The sequence below is a fragment of the Lepidochelys kempii genome, chromosome 1, assembly GCF_965140265.1.
Source record: "Lepidochelys kempii isolate rLepKem1 chromosome 1, rLepKem1.hap2, whole genome shotgun sequence".
NCBI lineage: Eukaryota > Metazoa > Chordata > Testudines > Cheloniidae > Lepidochelys > Lepidochelys kempii.
In genome coordinates this window covers 276,213,701-276,231,579 of record NC_133256.1, presented here as the reverse complement: position 1 = coordinate 276,231,579, position 17,879 = coordinate 276,213,701, and the positions used below count along the sequence as shown (strand labels likewise).

The 17,879-nt window shown below is 42.3% G+C and overlaps 1 protein-coding gene across 5 annotated transcripts in view; it reads left to right on the top strand.

Annotated features, from left to right (window-relative positions):
* TMTC2 (transmembrane O-mannosyltransferase targeting cadherins 2) overlaps nucleotides 1-17,879 on the top strand; it is a 379,331-nt gene that overhangs the window by 234,971 nt on the left and 126,481 nt on the right. For all 5 annotated transcript variants that reach the window (XR_012156727.1, XM_073327618.1, XM_073327617.1 and 2 more), the window contains exon 4: nucleotides 6,950-7,064. Coding sequence is in view for 4 of the 5 variants with exons in the window: in XM_073327618.1 (XP_073183719.1) it covers nucleotides 6,950-7,064 (115 nt within the window). In the remaining variant the exon portion in view is untranslated. The remainder of the gene's footprint in view (nucleotides 1-6,949; nucleotides 7,065-17,879) is intronic.

Genomic DNA, 17,879 nt, shown 5'->3' with positions numbered 1-17,879 from the left:
GGTAGAGAAAGTACACCTTGGCCAACCTTAGATAATTTATTAGTGCATGTTGTGCAGAGTAATTTAATCTCCAAAATGTATATATCTCAAATTTACTAAGGGCTAGTTTACAGTTCAGTCTTGGAAAGAAAAGCAAATGTAAAATCTATTTTGACAGCATTGTAAAAACCTGAAACAGAGGTATCTGTACAGGAAATAGTTTAATGCAATTATTTTTTCTTTTCAACAATCGCCTATGCCATGTAACCACTAGCAACAGAGATAACAGCTTCTTGAAGTTTTTTTTTTTTTTAAATCATTCAAGTGGGATTATATACCACAAGGGCAGTACACCTCATATGAATACAGCTGGTTGGGAATTTTTCAACAAAACTGTCTTTGGAAAATGCTGGTTCATCAAAAGTGAAACTCTTTTGTGTAAATTTGCCAGTGTTTATCAAACTTTTGCAAAAGAAGACTCCCCACCACAATGACTGTTCTGAGGTGAGTTTTATTTGGCCCACAAAGTACAATATGCTGTCATCTCTGAAATTTCTTATAAAAATGCAAAGTCCACAATGGCATTGTATTTACTTCATTTCTTAAAGACTGGTAAGGAGAGCTGGTGGTATGGAAGGATCATAGAGAATAAAAGCGGGAGAGAATGTAACCCCAAACAGTAACTATTAATTTTACAAATTAAAAGCAAGTCAAAAAGGTACAAAACTGGAACATCTGTTTAGAAATGTTCTTGTGCCAATGTAATTTTTTCCCCATGAAGCAGACTTCTTGGTTTGATGGACTGCTGAGAGGATGAGCTATTACAAACTTCTACTGCTGTTCTTTAATTAGTTTGGTTACTTTTGGAGTAGTTTATCAGTGTCATCCAAGCAGGAATCTAGGTCACGTTTTTGTCATCTTCATCAATTTCTGCACTGAAACATATTTTATGAATGACTCCTGTATCCATAAGGTCAGAATAACACAGAATAAAATATTAGTAAATTATGCGCATGTGCATATAGTTGATTGCTTTTAATGTTAAGTTTCTCAGTGCTAGATATTATCAGTGTACAAATATTTTTGTATCCCTTCTGATTATCAAAATGTAGAATATGGTCTGTGGTTTAATGCATTCTGAAAAGCAGTATTTTCTCAGCTGTATTACTTGCCAGCAAGTTCAAGAAGTATGGGCTGGATGAATGGACTAAAAGGTTGATAGAAAGATGGCTAGATCGTCGGGCTCAGCGGGTAGTGATCAATGGCTCCATGTCTAGTTGGCAGCTGGTATCAAGTGTAGTACCCCAAGGGTTGGTCCTGGGGCCAGTTTTGTTCAATATCTTCATTAACGATCTGGAGGATGGCGTGGATTGCACCCTCAGCAAGTTTTCAGATGACACTAAACTGGGAGGAGAGGTAGATACACTGGAGGGTAGGGATAGGAGACAGAGGGACCTAGACAAAATAGAGGATTGGGCCAAAAGAAATCTGATGAGGTTCAACAAGGATAAGTGCAGAGTCCTGCACTTAGGACGGAAAAATCCCGTGCACTGCTACAGGCTAGGGACCAAGCGGCTAGGTAGCAGTTCTGCAGAACAGGACCTAGGGGTTACAGTGGACGAGAAGCTGGATATGAATCAACAATGTGCCCTTGTTGCCAAGAAGGCTAATGGCATTTTGGGCTGTATAAGTAGGAGCATTGCCAGCAGATCGAGGGACATGATCATTCCCCTCTATTTGGCATTTGTGAGGCTTCATCTGGAGTATTGTGTCCAGTTTTGGGCCCCACACTACAAGAAGGATGTGGAAAAATTGGAGTCCAGCGGAGGGCAACAAAAATGATTAGTGGGCTGGAGCACGATTTATGAGGAGAGGCTCAGGGAACTGGGATTATTTAGTCCGCAGAAGAGAAGAATGAGGGGGGATTTGATAGCTGCTTCAACTACCTGAAAGGGGGTTCCAAAGAGGATGTTTGGAACCCCCCTAGGCTGTTCTCAGTGGTACCACATAACAGAACAAGAAGTAGGTTGGATATGAGGAAAAACTTTTTCACTAGGCGGGTTGTGAAGCACTGGAATGGGTTACTTAGGGGGGCGGTGGAATCTTCTTCCTGAGAGGTTTTTAAGATCAGGCTTGACAAAGCCCTGGCTGGGGTGATTTAGTTGGGGATTGGTCCTGCTTTGAGCAGGGGGTTGGACTAGATGACCTCCTAGGTCCCTTCTAAAACTTTATGATTACCACAAGCACAACACCAAAGTTCTTCATTTTTACATCCTAAGTTTTGGTTTTTTTTCCCCCTCCTCCTTTCTGTAGAAGTAGTTTGATGACAGATTCTGATTTGTGCCAAGAAGCTATAAATTCTAAAAAGATTTCAGGAACAAATAGTCAACCTTACCTTTATCTCAGCTATTCTAATGCAGGTTTACTTGCGAATGAATCCTCATTTCTGACGGTTGGTTAACTCCTTTGTCATGAATATTTTCTAAGAATCTTTTTTAATAAGAGAACTGAACCTGGATCAGCTGGTCTAAATTTATTAGTTTGTAGAGTGCTTTTCTCTGAAATTTTAATTTTCTTCCTTGGTTATTCTCATTTTGCTGGAGTAATAATGCAAATGTAACCGGCAATACAGAAGAAGGAAAAAAGGTTTGTTCATAGGAATATATTTAACTTGCATTTGAATTATGCAAGCAAGAAAGAAATGAAAATCAAAATCCAATTCTGCGATTTATTTTGTAAAATATGCTTCTTGAATTCTGGCTTAGTTACAGCTAAAACAAATTTTGCCATCATATAGTCTTTCCAGAGAAAACCAGAGTAATTGACATGTATAGGCCTTTCTCAGAATAATTAGCCCTTTATCCTTGAGTTTGAAGGGACTTCTACTCAAATGCAGAATTACACATGTTCCTAAATTTTCAGGATTAGTTCTTAACTTGGTATGTATTTTCATCTTTTCAAAATGAAATTTCCTATGTTTGTTTTTCAGTCTGAGAGCAATTTTAAAAAATAAAAGAGAAAATTTGACCAAAATCATACCTCCAGTTTAATGTATGAAGAGAACTGAAAAATCCTTTTGGTGTTTTTAAAGGCACAGTTGTAGCATATGAGCTATTTGGGGTCAAAACTATGCAAGTTTGTTATGAACTTTGTTGCTAGGTTACACATATGTCATTTTGTCTATTTAAAATCTGTTTTGATTTGGCTAAATTATATGCATTTTTAAAAATTGTATTCCCTTTGGGGGCACTGTTTTTTTAAACGCTTTTTATACAACCTGGCAATGGTTTATTGGCTCAGAATGCATGCAGATGTAAGTTGAATGGAAATTCTTGTTCAAAATATTATTTCTGAAACTTCTTTTGGCGTTGTGTGTCAATGTGTGTTGAACATGATCTGAAAATATCTGTATGCAGTGAAGCAGAACTTTAAATATTCTGTGTGAAGATGTCTATGATACATGACTGTAACTGCCCCTTTTATGTGCATGCATTATGAAATAGTCTTTAGTAGCATCTTAGCATCTTGTAGAAAAAATAGCATATTACCTGTTTCAGTGCAGGGCTCCAGTGAGGGGTTGGTCCACAGTGAATGGAGAAGGGGACCATACACTAAAGAATTAGTTTAAAAAAGTAAATATTTAAAGAGTTTCCTCATTCTCTGCACACCATTCAGTCCCTGCACTGAACAAGGAAAGGCTCCTATGGCAAAATGTCATTTTGTAATTAAAGACTGAATTATAACATATACACACTTCAGCACTTCCTGAATTTTGAGTGTTTTACAGTGCAATGCTAATTTTCTTTTATTATTTTGCATGGAAAAAATTATAAATGTTACTAGAATAAAGTTCATTTACCAATTTAAAACTTCAGAGTCATTAATCCAATTGCCTTCATGTTTAATATGATGACTCTTCCTCTTTGAATTCTAGCCATGTGCAAAGTTTGAAGTTGAATGCCAAAAAGATGTTCAGAGCCACAGAGAAATATGTGTGTAATCACATGTATGTGTATAATTAATTAACTTTTGTTTCTCAACCTTGCATACTCAAATAGTTTAACTGATTTTCTTACAACTTCGCAAAAACAATTGTGCTGACACAAAGCATAAAAAGTTGGGTGAATACAAATGTGGTTTAGCATGTAAATACCCTAACAATTGTCAGCGGGTTATATTAGTTACCTGAATGTTATGCTTTGCTATACCTCCGTTGCATTTGCAGTTCCCTAGACATACAGGGAGTGAAAATTTCTAAGGGAATTGTTGTCACTCTTTTCCATATCATGGCCTCTCTTCCATCTAGTCTAAGGGTTTGTCTACACTACCCACCAGATCGGCGGGCAGCGATCGATCCAGCGGGGGTCGATTTATCGCATCTAGTATAGACACGATAAATCGACCTCTAAGTGCTCTCCTGTCGACTCCAGTACTCCACCAGAATGAGAAGCGCAAGCGGAGTTGACGGGAAAGCATCAGCTGTTAACTTACCACTATGAAGACATGGTGGTAAGTAGATGGAAGTACATCAACTTCAGCTACCCTATTCATGTAACTGGAGTTGCGTATCTTAGATCGACCCGGCGCGCTAGTGTAGACTAGCCCTAAACCTCCTTCCCTGACCATTTGCTAACATAGGACGTGTCGGTCCTGACTGATACCTGTTCACAACCCTCTGGGAGTCTGACTTCCAGGAATAAGGACCCATGTCCTAAGGCATCATCTCTGTTACTTAAATGTACAGGATGAGCCACCAGATCATGTTCAACTAGTTCTGTATGTAAAATGCAGTAAACATTTATAGGAGAAAATACCATATTCAGTATTTCATTGCAAAAGTAAAATAAAAATGGGGCCTCGAATCCCCATTTGTGTTGCTTGTGAGATTCACTTTTCCTCGGTCCCACCGTTGCCCCACTCCATCATGTTATTTTAACTTGATGATAGCATGTAATGATAGTTCTTCAGCAGCAAATAATGAAAAAGACAAAGTGTGCTAAGTATAAAAATAAAACAATTGTCAAGCAGAGACCCAGATTTTGACCTATGTTAAAAACCTGGGGATTCTAAATCTGTATGCTTTAATATGCATATTGGCTTGCTTAAAAAGCAATAAATTGCTCTCTGCTCCTGTTCAAGTAGTACAATGGGGCACACTCAGAGGAACTGTTTAATGCCTGTGCAATATTGGGCTCCTGTTTCCCCTTAAGCAGAGTTAATGTTGGTTTCAGTATTAGCCAATTTTAAAGCCCTCATACAAAGAAGCTTTAACAGTGGAACATACATACATTTGTTAGATGAATTAGTGCCCTCTGTATAGGGACAGTTGTTGGGATGGTTTGGCAGAAGATCATTCTGTTTGACAGGATGTTGTTTGCCTCATAATCTAATGGTAAGTTAGTCTATTACTCTGCTATGGGAGAATTAGGGGAGGAAAATCTAGATACCATTTATGTAGGACCTACAACTTCTGCAATGCAGAGCCAAGCATCAGAGACAGTATATTAACAAGTCTTGTTCTCTGTGTTCTGCTGACATCTGTAATGTTGGTATATAGTAAAGCAATAAACCAGTCAGAGCCACAAATGGCTTATACTTCTATAATGTTTATCCAGTGTAAAAAGACATGTCCTGTAGGGAACAAAATTGTACTATCAGGCTTCTGAAATATATACATAGAGTAAAAACCAAAACTTAAGGGAGAATAGGGGGAATATTTTAGCACATACGTTTTGTTAGAGGCTGATGGTGCATTTGCAGCTTTAGCAGTTCTAGTTACTTAGGAGATAAATAAGATTTGTTGTGTTAATGCTCTTTAAATGAAATTCTAAGCTAAAACGAAATAACACATGAAGGCGAGAGTCTCCCTTCTCATAGAAATACCCATTTTTGTTTTGGCACCTGTATAAAAAGCTATATCTGTGCAATTGGGGAGACAGCAATTGTGGTTTTGTTTTCATGGATGCTTTCAGATTTTCTTCCTTCAGTGGTTCACAGCAGTGATGTTATGCACACTGCTGCTAAGTTTAATCTGCTGAGAGGAAAATGCTGTGTTTGCTGCTGTTCTCATCTTTGGCTGGGTACTTTTGCAGCAGACCTCAACAGCTTGACATCAATGTACTTTATTTAAAAAAAAGTATCTGCAATAATTACTAGTGTCTTTATTTATGCTACATGAAAACTGTATTGCAATATTGGCTATGGAAGATGCCTACAGTACCAGAATTAGCTGTACTGCTTAGGTTTCAGAGGTGCTAAGTAAAATATTGTTGGGGGGGAAGGGGGCACACTTCCAGATGACTGTCTACAGAGCCTCAAATACAATTTACTTCAAAATATTTTATGATGGGATATAAAAGCCCATTGTATAGTGTAAAATTTTGTGAGGTAAAGAACCACATGTTCCTCTCAACTAGAAAATACTTTTTACCAATTTGCGTAGTGTGTTTGAATCATATTGCATGCCTCTGATCTTGTTAGTTGCCTAATCTTCACTTCAATTGCTGTGTCATTTATCAGCTTTCATATTCTAGGGAGTTCTGTGTTTGTTTGGGGAGATTTTTTGTGGCTTTAGAGTAGATTGGTATACAACAAGCTTCAACCATGAAGGCCCCCGGCCATACACATAAACTGGGAGGGTTATTATTTAAGATGATTTCATATAAAATGTCCCTTGCCCTTTAGTAGAGCAAGCCCTTTTAGTAAAAATTTGTGATACAATTTATTTTTAAACATAGTCTTTCTTCAAATGTAACAATTATACCGAATTTATGAAGATCGTTGCTATTGAACTTAAGTCTCCCAGTAAGATGAAATGATAGAGTAACAGAAAAAAATTCTTACACACACGCACACACACAAAGATTCTCTGTGGGTTTTCTCTCGCTATGGAACTTTCTGATGTTCAAATACTATGGTACGTATAATTCGATTGTAACTGTTTCTGAATACTGCTTTCTCCTCTTGGCAGCATGGGGTAACCTTGGAAATGTTCTCAAGAGCCAGAGCAAGATTTCTGAAGCTGAAAGCGCCTATAGAAATGCCTTGTACTACCGCAGCAACATGGCTGATATGCTTTATAATTTGTAAGTATGCATGGCTTTTCCTGGGTTGGTTCATCCATGAAACCTGCTGTGAGTGGTGCTATTGATTTAGTTGTTGGAAATGGAGATGATGTTAGCTGTTGCTTTTTTGTAATCCTTTTAATTAATCATGTTCCTTAAACTATGGGTGGAGAGGGCCACTTTTTGTTTTCATCCGTATTATCAGATATTCATGTGTTGCTGCTCTGGTTTGAAGGGAGCAAGTATAGAAACTGTGGACCCATGTAGTCTAAACACGTGGATCTGGTCTGAAGATAAATATACAAATCTGTGTGCTCACTGGAAATCCACTGAGCAAAGTTCTGATATTCAAGTCAGTAATGCCAGCATCATATCCACATTTCTAATCTCCACTAAAATATAAACATATTGATCCACACTTGTGGGGTCTTTTGTTTGTTTGGGTTTTCTTTTCTTTTGTTTTTTTTAAATATTGCTATGAGGTCAAGATCTGGACATTGTCTAGTATAAACCAGCTATATCGGGTCAGACTCTGAGGAGTCTGCCATGGCAAAGTAGCTTCGTATTTTTTTTGTCCCTAAATGACTGATATGGATAGCAGCACATACATGCAGAAAGGTCCCTTACTCCAATTTGTATGTGTTGCTATGTGTGTGGGAGAATAAATAAAATGAAAAGCAAAATGACAGCAATATGGCAGAGAGGTTATTTCTGACTCATTAATCCTTTTAGATAATAAACAGCCTCACCATAGTACTAGCTTATTAGGTAGCATCTTGAGCAACTGAAATGTGATCATACTGTGTAATGTGACACTGAAAATATGGCTGTGTAGGGGTTCAATGTATCTCGTACTTGCAGCTCAAATTTGGTTAGTACCCAAGGATACTTTTTTCTTTAAAAATTGCCAACGCATCCTGCTATCTCAAAGTCAAGCTGAATATTGTCTTGTGAGTCATCACCTACAATATTGAAGGTCAGCTATTCAGCTTCACTGTGTGTGAGGTAGATCAGAATCTAGCTAATGCCATTGACTACATAGCATGAACAGGACTAAAAAAAAAAACAGTAATAACTTGTTTAAATCAGAAAAGTAGGTAGGTGAGAACAAGAATACACAGACGCAGATCTGAATAAGGAGGTCCTTTTTGTACATAAGCTTTGTTCTGACTATAACTGTACTTTAAAAAATAACATTTACAAAGCTCAGTAATCTCATTCCCACAAAATTCTAGTCCATTGGTTCACTAAAAGTAAACTTGACAATTGCCAGGATAAATACAATGGAAACTTAGCTCCACTTTTTCAAAATAGGTTAGTTAGGTCCTTGTATTGCTATAATTTATGTACCAAAATTAAGCATGATTTTCTTCTAACTGGCTGTAATGTAATGTGGGTGGAGTAAACGTTGCACAAGAGTTCTCAAAGGGTCATTTTCAGATGCTTCTATCTTTGTCTAGTATATGCCTTTTTGGCTGAAGCTTAGCACATTTGTTCTCAGCAAAAACAAGATTTTTTTTTTTGATACAGGGAAAGAGTTTGAAACCTGAGCAAACATAGTTCACCCATTTTTAAGGAGAAGCAAATGGAAGAAAAAAGACCAATTTCTTATCACTTTTTAAGAAATACCTCCTGCGTTTGAGCAGGAGAAATTTGGCAAGGATGATAGTCCCGAAGTTGCAGACGTACCTTTTGGTGGTTGGGTGAAAATTGGTTTTGCTTTGATTGAATTATGATTTTTACACCCATATTTGTGCATGTGTGCTCTCCTTCTGATTCAATTGACACTCTTCCAGCATAACACTGGTAGTGAACTACATGCATATGTGAGTTGAATAGAGATTTCCAGTAAGTAGATAGTTTCTTGGTATTCCATTGGGTTGACGTGTGTGTAAGAAAGTGAACTGAAATTTCAGTTTGAATATGTAGGACTGTGCAAGTAGAAGAAGGAAGTGCTCATCTGGAGCGCAGCCTTCTTTCGTACAGTGCCTATATGTGCATGTGCCAGGCCAATAAGTGAAGATTCTACTGCTGTTTAGCATATAGTTACACACGAGGGAATCCCATTTTGTCTTTATTTTTTTCAAAAAACAAAACAAATAAACCTATGCAATTCCAAATAAAAATAACTTTTCATTAAAGTTAAGATTGCAGAGGGAATCATTAAAGTGGAATATAAAGCATGAATATTGCTGGACAATGTTAATTCTCTCCCCTTTTATGTGTGTGTTATGGTAATCTTTGGTTACATAGTCTCATAATCTAATTTGTTGGACATCCACTTCATTCATCCATGAATGAGGCACGATTTCACAAACTGAACAATGAGGTTAAGCATAAATACTGAACAGCAGCCTCATTCCCTGAGTACATTCTGGTCATGAAATTAGGCAGGAGCTTTATAGGGGAAATACTCTGTAGTCCCGTAATTGAAGGCTTTTGAGTACTTCCCTTTACAGTCATAGGGTATGTCTACACTACGGAATTAGGTCAAATTTATAGAAGTCTTTTTTTAGAAATCGGTTTTATATATTCGAGTGTGTGTCCCCCCACAGAAAATGCTCTAAGTGCATTAAGTGCATTAACTCGGCGGAGTGCTTCCACAGTACCGAGGCAAGTGTCGACTTCCGGAGTGTTGCACTGTGGGTACCTATCCCACAATTCCCGCAGTCTCCGCTGCCTATTGGAATTCTGGGTTGAGATCCCAATGCCTGATGGGGCTAAAACATTGTCGTGGGTGGTTCTGGGTACATATCGTTAGGCCCCCGTTCCCTCCCTCCCTCCGTGAAAGCAAGGGCAGACAATCGTTTTGCGCCTTTTTTCCTGAGTTACCTGTGCAGACGCCATACCACGGCAAGCATGGAGCCCGCTCAGGTAACCGTCACCCTATGTCTCCTGGGTGCTGGCAGACGCGGTACGGCATTGCTACACAGTAGCAGCAACCCATTGCCTTCTGGCAGCAGACGGTGCAATACGACTGGTAGCCGTCATCGTCATGTCCGAGGTGCTCCTGGCCACGTCAGCCAGGAGCGCCTGGGCAGACATGGGCGCAGGGACTAAATTTGGAGTGACCTGACCAGGTCATTCTCTTTAGTCCTGCAGTCAGTCCTATTGAACCGTCTTATGGTGAGCGGGCAGGCGATACGGACTGCTAGCAGTCGTACTGTACCATCTTCTGCTGGGCAGGCAAGAGATGAGGATGGATAGCAGTCGAATTGCACCATCTTCTGCCGGGCAGCCATGAGATGAGGATGGCATGCAGTCCTTCTGCACCGTCTGCTGCCAGCCAAAGATGTAAAAGATAGATGGAGTGGATCAAAACAAGAAATAGACCAGATTTGTTTTGTACTGATTTGCTTCCCCACCTCTTCTGTCTAGGGGACTCATCCCTCTAGGTCACACTGCAGTTACTCACAGAGAAGGTGCAGCGAGGTAAATCTAGTCATGTATCAATCAGAGGCCAGACTAACCTCCTTGTTCCAATAAGAACAATAACTTAGGTGCACCATTTCTTATTGGAACCCTCCGTGAAGTCCTGCCTGAAATACTCCTTGATGTAAAGCCACCCCCTTTGTTGATTTTATCTCCCTGAAGCCAACCCTGTAAGCCGTGTTGTCAGTGCCCCTCCCTGCGTCAGAGCAACTGCAGACAATCGTTCTGCGCCTTTTTTCTGTGCGGACGCCATACCAAGGCAAGCATGGAGGCCGCTCAGCTCACTTTGGCAATTAGGAGCACATTAAACACCACACGCATTATCCAGCAGTCTATGCAGCACCAGAACCTGGCAGAGCGATACCGGGCGAGGAGGCGACGTCAGCGCATTCACGTGAGTGATCAGGACATGGACACAGATTTCTCTGAAAGCATGGGCCCTGCCAATGCATGCATCCTGGTGCTAATGGGGCAGGTTCATGCTGTGGAACGCCGATTCTGGGCTCGGGAAACAAGCACAGACTGGTGGGACCGCATAGTGTTGCAGGTCTGGGACGATTCCCAGTGGCTGCGAAACTTTCGCATGCGTAAGGGCACTTTCATGGAACTTTGTGACTTGTTTTCCCCTGCCCTGAAGCGCATGAATACCAAGATGAGAGCAGCCCTCACAGTTGAGACGCGAGTGGCGATAGCCCTGTGGAAGCTTGCAATGCCAGACAGCTATGGGTCAGTTGGGAATTAATTTGGAGTGGGCAAATCTACTGTTGGGGCTGCTATGATGCAAGTAGCCCACGCAATCAAAGATCTGCTGATATCAAGGGTAGTGACCCTGGGAAATGTGCAGGTCATAGTGGATGGCTTTGCTGCAATGGGATTCCCGAACTGTGATGGGGCCATAGACGGAACCCATATCCCTGTCTTGGCACTGCAGCACCAAGCCGGCGAGTACATAAACCGCAAGGGGTACTTTTCAATAGTGCTGCAAGCTCTGGTGGATCACAAGGGATGTTTCACCAAAATCAACGTGGGATGGCCGGGAAAGGTACATGACGCTCGCATCTTCAGGAACTCTGGTCTGTTTCAAAAGCTGCAGGAAGGGACTTTGTTCCCAGACCAGAAAATAACTGTTGGGGATGTTGAAATTCCTATAGTTATCCTTGGGGACCCAGCCTACCCCTTAATGCCATGGCTCATGAAGCCGTACACAGGCAGCCTGGATAGTAGTCAGGAGCTGTTCAACTACAGGCTGAGCAAGTGCAGAATGGTGGTAGAATGTGCATTTGGATGTTTAAAGGCGCGCTGGCGCAGTTTACTGACTCGCTTAGACCTCAGCGAAACCAATATTCCCACTGTTATTACTGTTTGCTGTGTGCTCCACAGTATCTGTGAGAGTAAGGGGGAGACGTTTATGGCGGGGTGGGAGGTTTAGGCAAATCGCCTGGCTGCTGGTTACACACAGCCGGACACCAGGGCGGTTAGAAGAGCACAGGAGGGCGCGGTACGCATCAGAGAAGCTTTGAAAACCAGTTTCATGACTGGCCAGGCTACGGCGTGAAAGTTCTTTGTTTCTCCTTGATGAAACCCCCCGCCCCTTGGTTCACTCTACTTCCCTGCAAGCTAACCACCTTCCCCTCCTCCCTTCGATCACCGCTTCCAGAGGCAATAAAATCATTGTTGCTTCACATTCATGCATTCTTTATTCATTCATCACACAAATAGGGGGACGACTACCAAGGTAGCCCAGGAGGAGTGGTGGAGGAGGGAAGGAAAATGCCACACAGCACTTTAAAAGTTTACAACTTTAAAATTTATTGAATGCCAGCCTTCTTTTTTTGGGGTAATCCTCTGTGGCAGAGTGGCTGGTTGGCCGGTGCCCCCCCGCACCGCGTTCTTGGGCGTCTGGGAGAGGAGGTTATGGAACTTGGGGAGGAGGGCGGTTGGTTACACAGGGGCTGTAATGGCAGTCTGTGCTCCAGCTGCCTTTGTTGCAGCTCAACCATACATTGGAGCATACTGGTTTGGTCCTCCAGCAGCCTCAGCATTGAATCCTGCCTCCTCTCATCATGCTGCCGCCACATTTGAGCTTCAGCCCGCCACTTACTCTCTTCAGCCCGCCACCTCTCCTCCCAGTCATTTTGTGCTTTCCTGCACTCTGACATTATTTGCCTCCACGCAGTTGTCTGTGCTCTGTCAGTGTGGGAGGACAGCATGAGCTCAGAGAACATTTCATCACGAGTGCGTTTTTTTTTCTTTCTAATCTTCACTAGCCTCTGGGAAGGAGAAGATCCTGTGATCATTGAAACACATGCAGCTGGTGGAGGAAAAAAAAAGGGACAGCAGTATTTAAAAAGACACATTTTATAAAACAGTGGCTACAGTCTTTCAGGGTAAACCTTGCTGTTAACATTACATACATAGCACATGTGCTTTCGTTACAAGGTTGCATTTTGCCTCCCCCGACCGCGTGGCTACCCCCTCAACCCTCCCCGTGGCTAACAGCGGGAAACATTTCTGTTCAGCCGCAGGCAAACAGCTCAGCAGGAACGGGCTCCTCTGAATGTCCCCTGAAGAAAAGCACCCTATTTCAACCAGGAGACCATGAATGATATCTCACTCTCCTGAGGATAACACAGAGAGATGAAGAACGGATGTTGTTTGAACGCCAGCAAACATACACTGCAATGCTTTGTTGTACAATGATTCCCAAGTATGTGTTACTGGCCTGGAGTGGTAAAGTGTCCTATCATGAAGGATGCAATAAGGCTGCCCTCCTCAGAAACCTTTTGCGAAGGCTTTGGGAGTACATCCAGGAGAGCCGCGAATGCCAGGGCAAATTAATCCTTTCACATGCTTGCTTTTAAACCATGTATAGTATTTTAAAAGGTACACTCACCGGAGTTCCCTTCTCCGCCTGCCGGGTCCACCAGGCAGCCTTGGGTGGGTTCGGGGGGTACTGGCTCCAGGTCCAGGGTGAGAAACAGTTCTTGGCTGTCGGGAAAACCAGTTTCTCCGCTTGCTTGCTGTGAGCTATCTACAACCAACCTCATTATCATCATCATCTTCTTCTTCGTCCCCAAAACCTGCTTCCATGTTGCCTCCATCTCCATTGAAGGAGTCAATGGAGATGGCTGGGGTAGTGGTGGCTGAACCCCCTAAAATAGCATGCAGCTCATCATAGAAGTGGCATGTTTGGGGCTCTGACCCGGAGTGGCCGTTCGCCCCTCTGGTTTTCTGGTAGGCTTGCCTCAGCTCCTTAAGTTTCACATGGCACTGCTTCGGATCCCTGTTATGGCCTCTGTCCTTCATGCCCTGGGAGATTTTGACAAAGGTTTTGGCATTTTGAAAACTGGAACGGAGTTCTGATAGCACGGATTCCTCTCCCCATACAGTGATCAGATTCCGTACCTTCCGTTTGGTCAATGCTGGAGGTCTTCTGCGATTCTGGGACTCCATCATGGTCACCTCTGCTGATGAGTTCTGCATGGTCACCTGCAGCTTGCCACGCTGGCCAAACAGGAAATGAGATTCAAAAGTTGGCAGTTTTTTTCCTGTCTACCTGGCCAGTGCATCTGAGTTGAGAGCGCTGTCCAGAGCGGTCACAATGGAGCACTCTGGAATAGCTCCCGGAGGCCAATACCGTCGAATTGTGTCCACAATACCCCAAATTCAACCCGGCAATGCCGATTTAAGCGCTAATCCACTTGTCGGGGTGGAGTATGGAAATCGATTTTAAGAGCCCTTTAAGTCGAAATAAAGGGCTTCATCGTGTGGACGGGTGCAGGTTTACATCGATTTAACGCTGCTAAATTTGACCTAAAGTCCTAGTGTAGACCAGGGCATAACGTTTTTTTAATGTAGCTTTTGATAGAGTTAAACTACAACCTGTCCATTTCAGATTTCCAGTGGATTATGAATGGAGGGAGTAGATTCAATAAATTAAGTAGAACACCTTGATGGTGTGTGTCTATTTAAAATTATTTCATTTAAAACATATTGCATAACCTGGCAATTATCCTTTTACAGGTTAAAACCCAAGAAATTTAGAAAACCAGCTTTCTAATAAAATACTATATTCTTGAGGCATAAAAGATAAAAACTTGCAGCTTCTGAAACTGTTATGTCAAAATATTGTCATAGGCAGTAGAACTTTTGCAATCCACTGGGCAGAATAGAAAGCAACCTCTAATTTCTAAAGCCTGTAATATTTCAGTATTTCTTACACAAATTTACAAAACAGTAAACTGAATTTCCAGGTAGCAGCAGAAACACCTTTTATTAGATGAATATTATAACCTGTGTCTTGGTAAATACCACTGCATGAGGCATCGTACTTAAGAGAAATTTGTTCCTCACTAATTTAGAGCTTGTAGTAATTATATCATCCTCATTAAAAGCCTTGCCTAATTCTGAGCATGTCATTTGCTGTATGGAGTCTGCAATTGATTGAACAGCATAGTTATATAAACCTTGAATAATTTCTAAACTGTTAATCAACAGCTGACTACTTACTTTGAACATATAACAACACACTCTCTTTTATTACTACTTTTATGGAATTATATGGGAGTGAGCATGGAAAAAGGTGGGGAAATTAGTAGCCGCTACCAGTCACATAGGTTGCAGAGCCCCAATTATTTCACAAAAAGAAAAGGAGTACTTGTGGCACGTTAGAGACTAACCAATTTATTTGAGCATAAGCTTTCGTGAGCTACAGCTTGCTTCATCGGATGCATACTGTGGAAAGTTTAGAAGATCTTATTATATACACACACAAAGCATGAAAAAATACCTCCTCCCACCCCACTCTCCTGCTGGAAATAGCTTATCTAAAGTGATCACTCTCCTTACAATGTGTATGATAATCAAGGTGGGCCATTTCCAGCACAAATCCAGGGTTTAACAAGAATGTCTGTGGGGGAGGGCGGTAGGAAAAAACAAGGGGAAATAGGCTACCTTGCATAATGACTTAGCCACTCCCAGTCTCTATTCAAGCCTAAGTTAATTGTATCCAATTTGCAAATGAATTCCAATTCAGCAGTTTCTCGCTGGAGTCTGGATTTGAAGGTTTTTTGTTGTAAAATAGCGACTTTCATGTCTGTGATCGCGTGACCAGAGAGATTGAAGTGTTCTCCGACTGGTCTATGAATGTTATAATTCTTGACATCTGATTTGTGTCCATTTACTCTTTTACGTAGAGACTGTCCAGTTTGACCAATGTATATGGCAGAGGGGCATTGCTGGCACATGATGGCATATATCACATTGGTGGATGTGCAGGTGAACGAGCCTCTGATAGTGTGGCTGATGTTATTAGGCCCTGTGATGGTGTCCCCTGAATAGATATGTGGACACAGTTGGCAACGGGCTTTGTTGCAAGGATAAGTTCCTGGGTTAGTGGTTCTGTTCTGTGGTATGTGGTTGCTGGTGAGTATTTGCTTCAGGTTGGGGGGCTGTCTGTAGGCAAGGACTGGCCTGTCTCCCAAGATTTGTGAGAGTGTTGGGTCATCCTTCAGGATAGGTTGTAGATCCTTAATAATGCGTTGGAGGGGTTTTAGTTGGGGGCTGAAGGTGACGGCTCGTGGCGTTCTGTTATTTTCTTTGTTAGGCCTGTCCTGTAGTAGGTGACTTCTGGGAACTCTTCTGGCTCTATCAATCTGTTTCTTCACTTCCGCAGGTGGGTACTGTAGTTGTAAGAATGCTTGATAGAGATCTTGTAGGTGTCTGTCTCTGTCTGAGGGGTTGGAGCAAATGCAGTTGTATCGCAGAGCTTGGCTGTAGACGATGGATCGTGTGGTGTGGTCAGGGTGAAAGCTGGAGGCATGTAGGTAGGAATAGCGGTCAGTAGGTTTCCGGTATAGGGTGGTGTTTGTGTGACAATCATTTATTAGCACTGTAGTGTCCAGGAAGTGGATCTCTTGTATGGACTGGACCAGGCTGAGGTTGATGGTGGGATGGAAATTGTTGAAATCATGGTGGAATTCCTCAAGGGCTTCTTTTCCATGGGTCCAGATGATGGTGATGTCATCAATATAGCGCAAGTAGAATAGGGGCATTAGGGGACGAGAGCTGAGGAAGCGTTGTTCTAAATCAGCCATAAAAATGTTGGCATTCTGTGGGGCCATGCGGGTACCCATAGCAATGCCACTGATCTGAAGGTATACATTGTCCCCAAATGTAAAATAGTTATGGGTAAGGACAAAGTCACAAAGTTCAGCCACCAGGTTAGCCGTGACATTATCGGGGATAGTGTTCTTCACGGCTTGAAGTCCATCTTTGTGTGGAATGTTGGTGTAGAGGGCTTCTACATCCATAGTGGCCAGGATGGTGTTTTCAGGAAGATCACCGATGGATTGTAGTTTCCTCAGGAAGTCAGGGGTGTCTCGAAGGTAGCTGGGAGTGCTGGTAGCGTAGGGCCTGAGGAGGGAGTCTACCTCGCCAGACAATCCTGCTGTCAGGGTGCCAATGCCTGAGATGATGGGGCGCCCAGGATTTCCAGGTTTATGGATCATGGGTAGTAGATAGACTATCCCAGGTCGGGGTTCCAGGGGTGTGTCTGTGCGGATTTGATCTTGTGCTTTTTCAGGAAGTTTCTTGAGCAAATGCTGTAGTTGCTTCTGGTAACTCTCAGTGGACTTGCGCTATATTGATGACATCACCATCATCTGGACCCATGGAAAAGAAGCCCTTGAGGAATTCCACCATGATTTCAACAATTTCCATCCCACCATCAACCTCAGCCTGGTCCAGTCCACACAAGAGATCCACTTCCTGGACACTACAGTGCTAATAAATGATTGTCACACAAACACCACCCTATACCGGAAACCTACTGACCGCTATTCCTACCTACATGCCTCCAGCTTTCACCCTGACCACACCACACGATCCATCGTCTACAGCCAAGCTCTGCGATACAACTGCATTTGCTCCAACCCCTCAGACAGAGACAGACACCTACAAGATCTCTATCAAGCATTCTTACAACTACAGTACCCACCTGCGGAAGTGAAGAAACAGATTGATAGAGCCAGAAGAGTTCCCAGAAGTCACCTACTACAGGATAGGCCTAACAAAGAAAATAACAGAACGCCACTAGCCGTCACCTTCAGCCCCCAACTAAAACCCCTCCAACGCATTATTAAGGATCTACAACCTATCCTGAAGGATGACCCAACACTCTCACAAATCTTGGGAGACAGGCCAGTCCTTGCCTACAGACAGCCCCCCAACCTGAAGCAAATACTCACCAGCAACCACATACCACACAACAGAACCACTAACCCAGGAACCTATCCTTGCAACTAAGCCCGTTGCCAACTGTGTCCACATATCTATTCGGGGACACCATCACAGGGCCTAATAACATCAGCCACACTATCAGAGGCTCATTCACCTGCACATCCA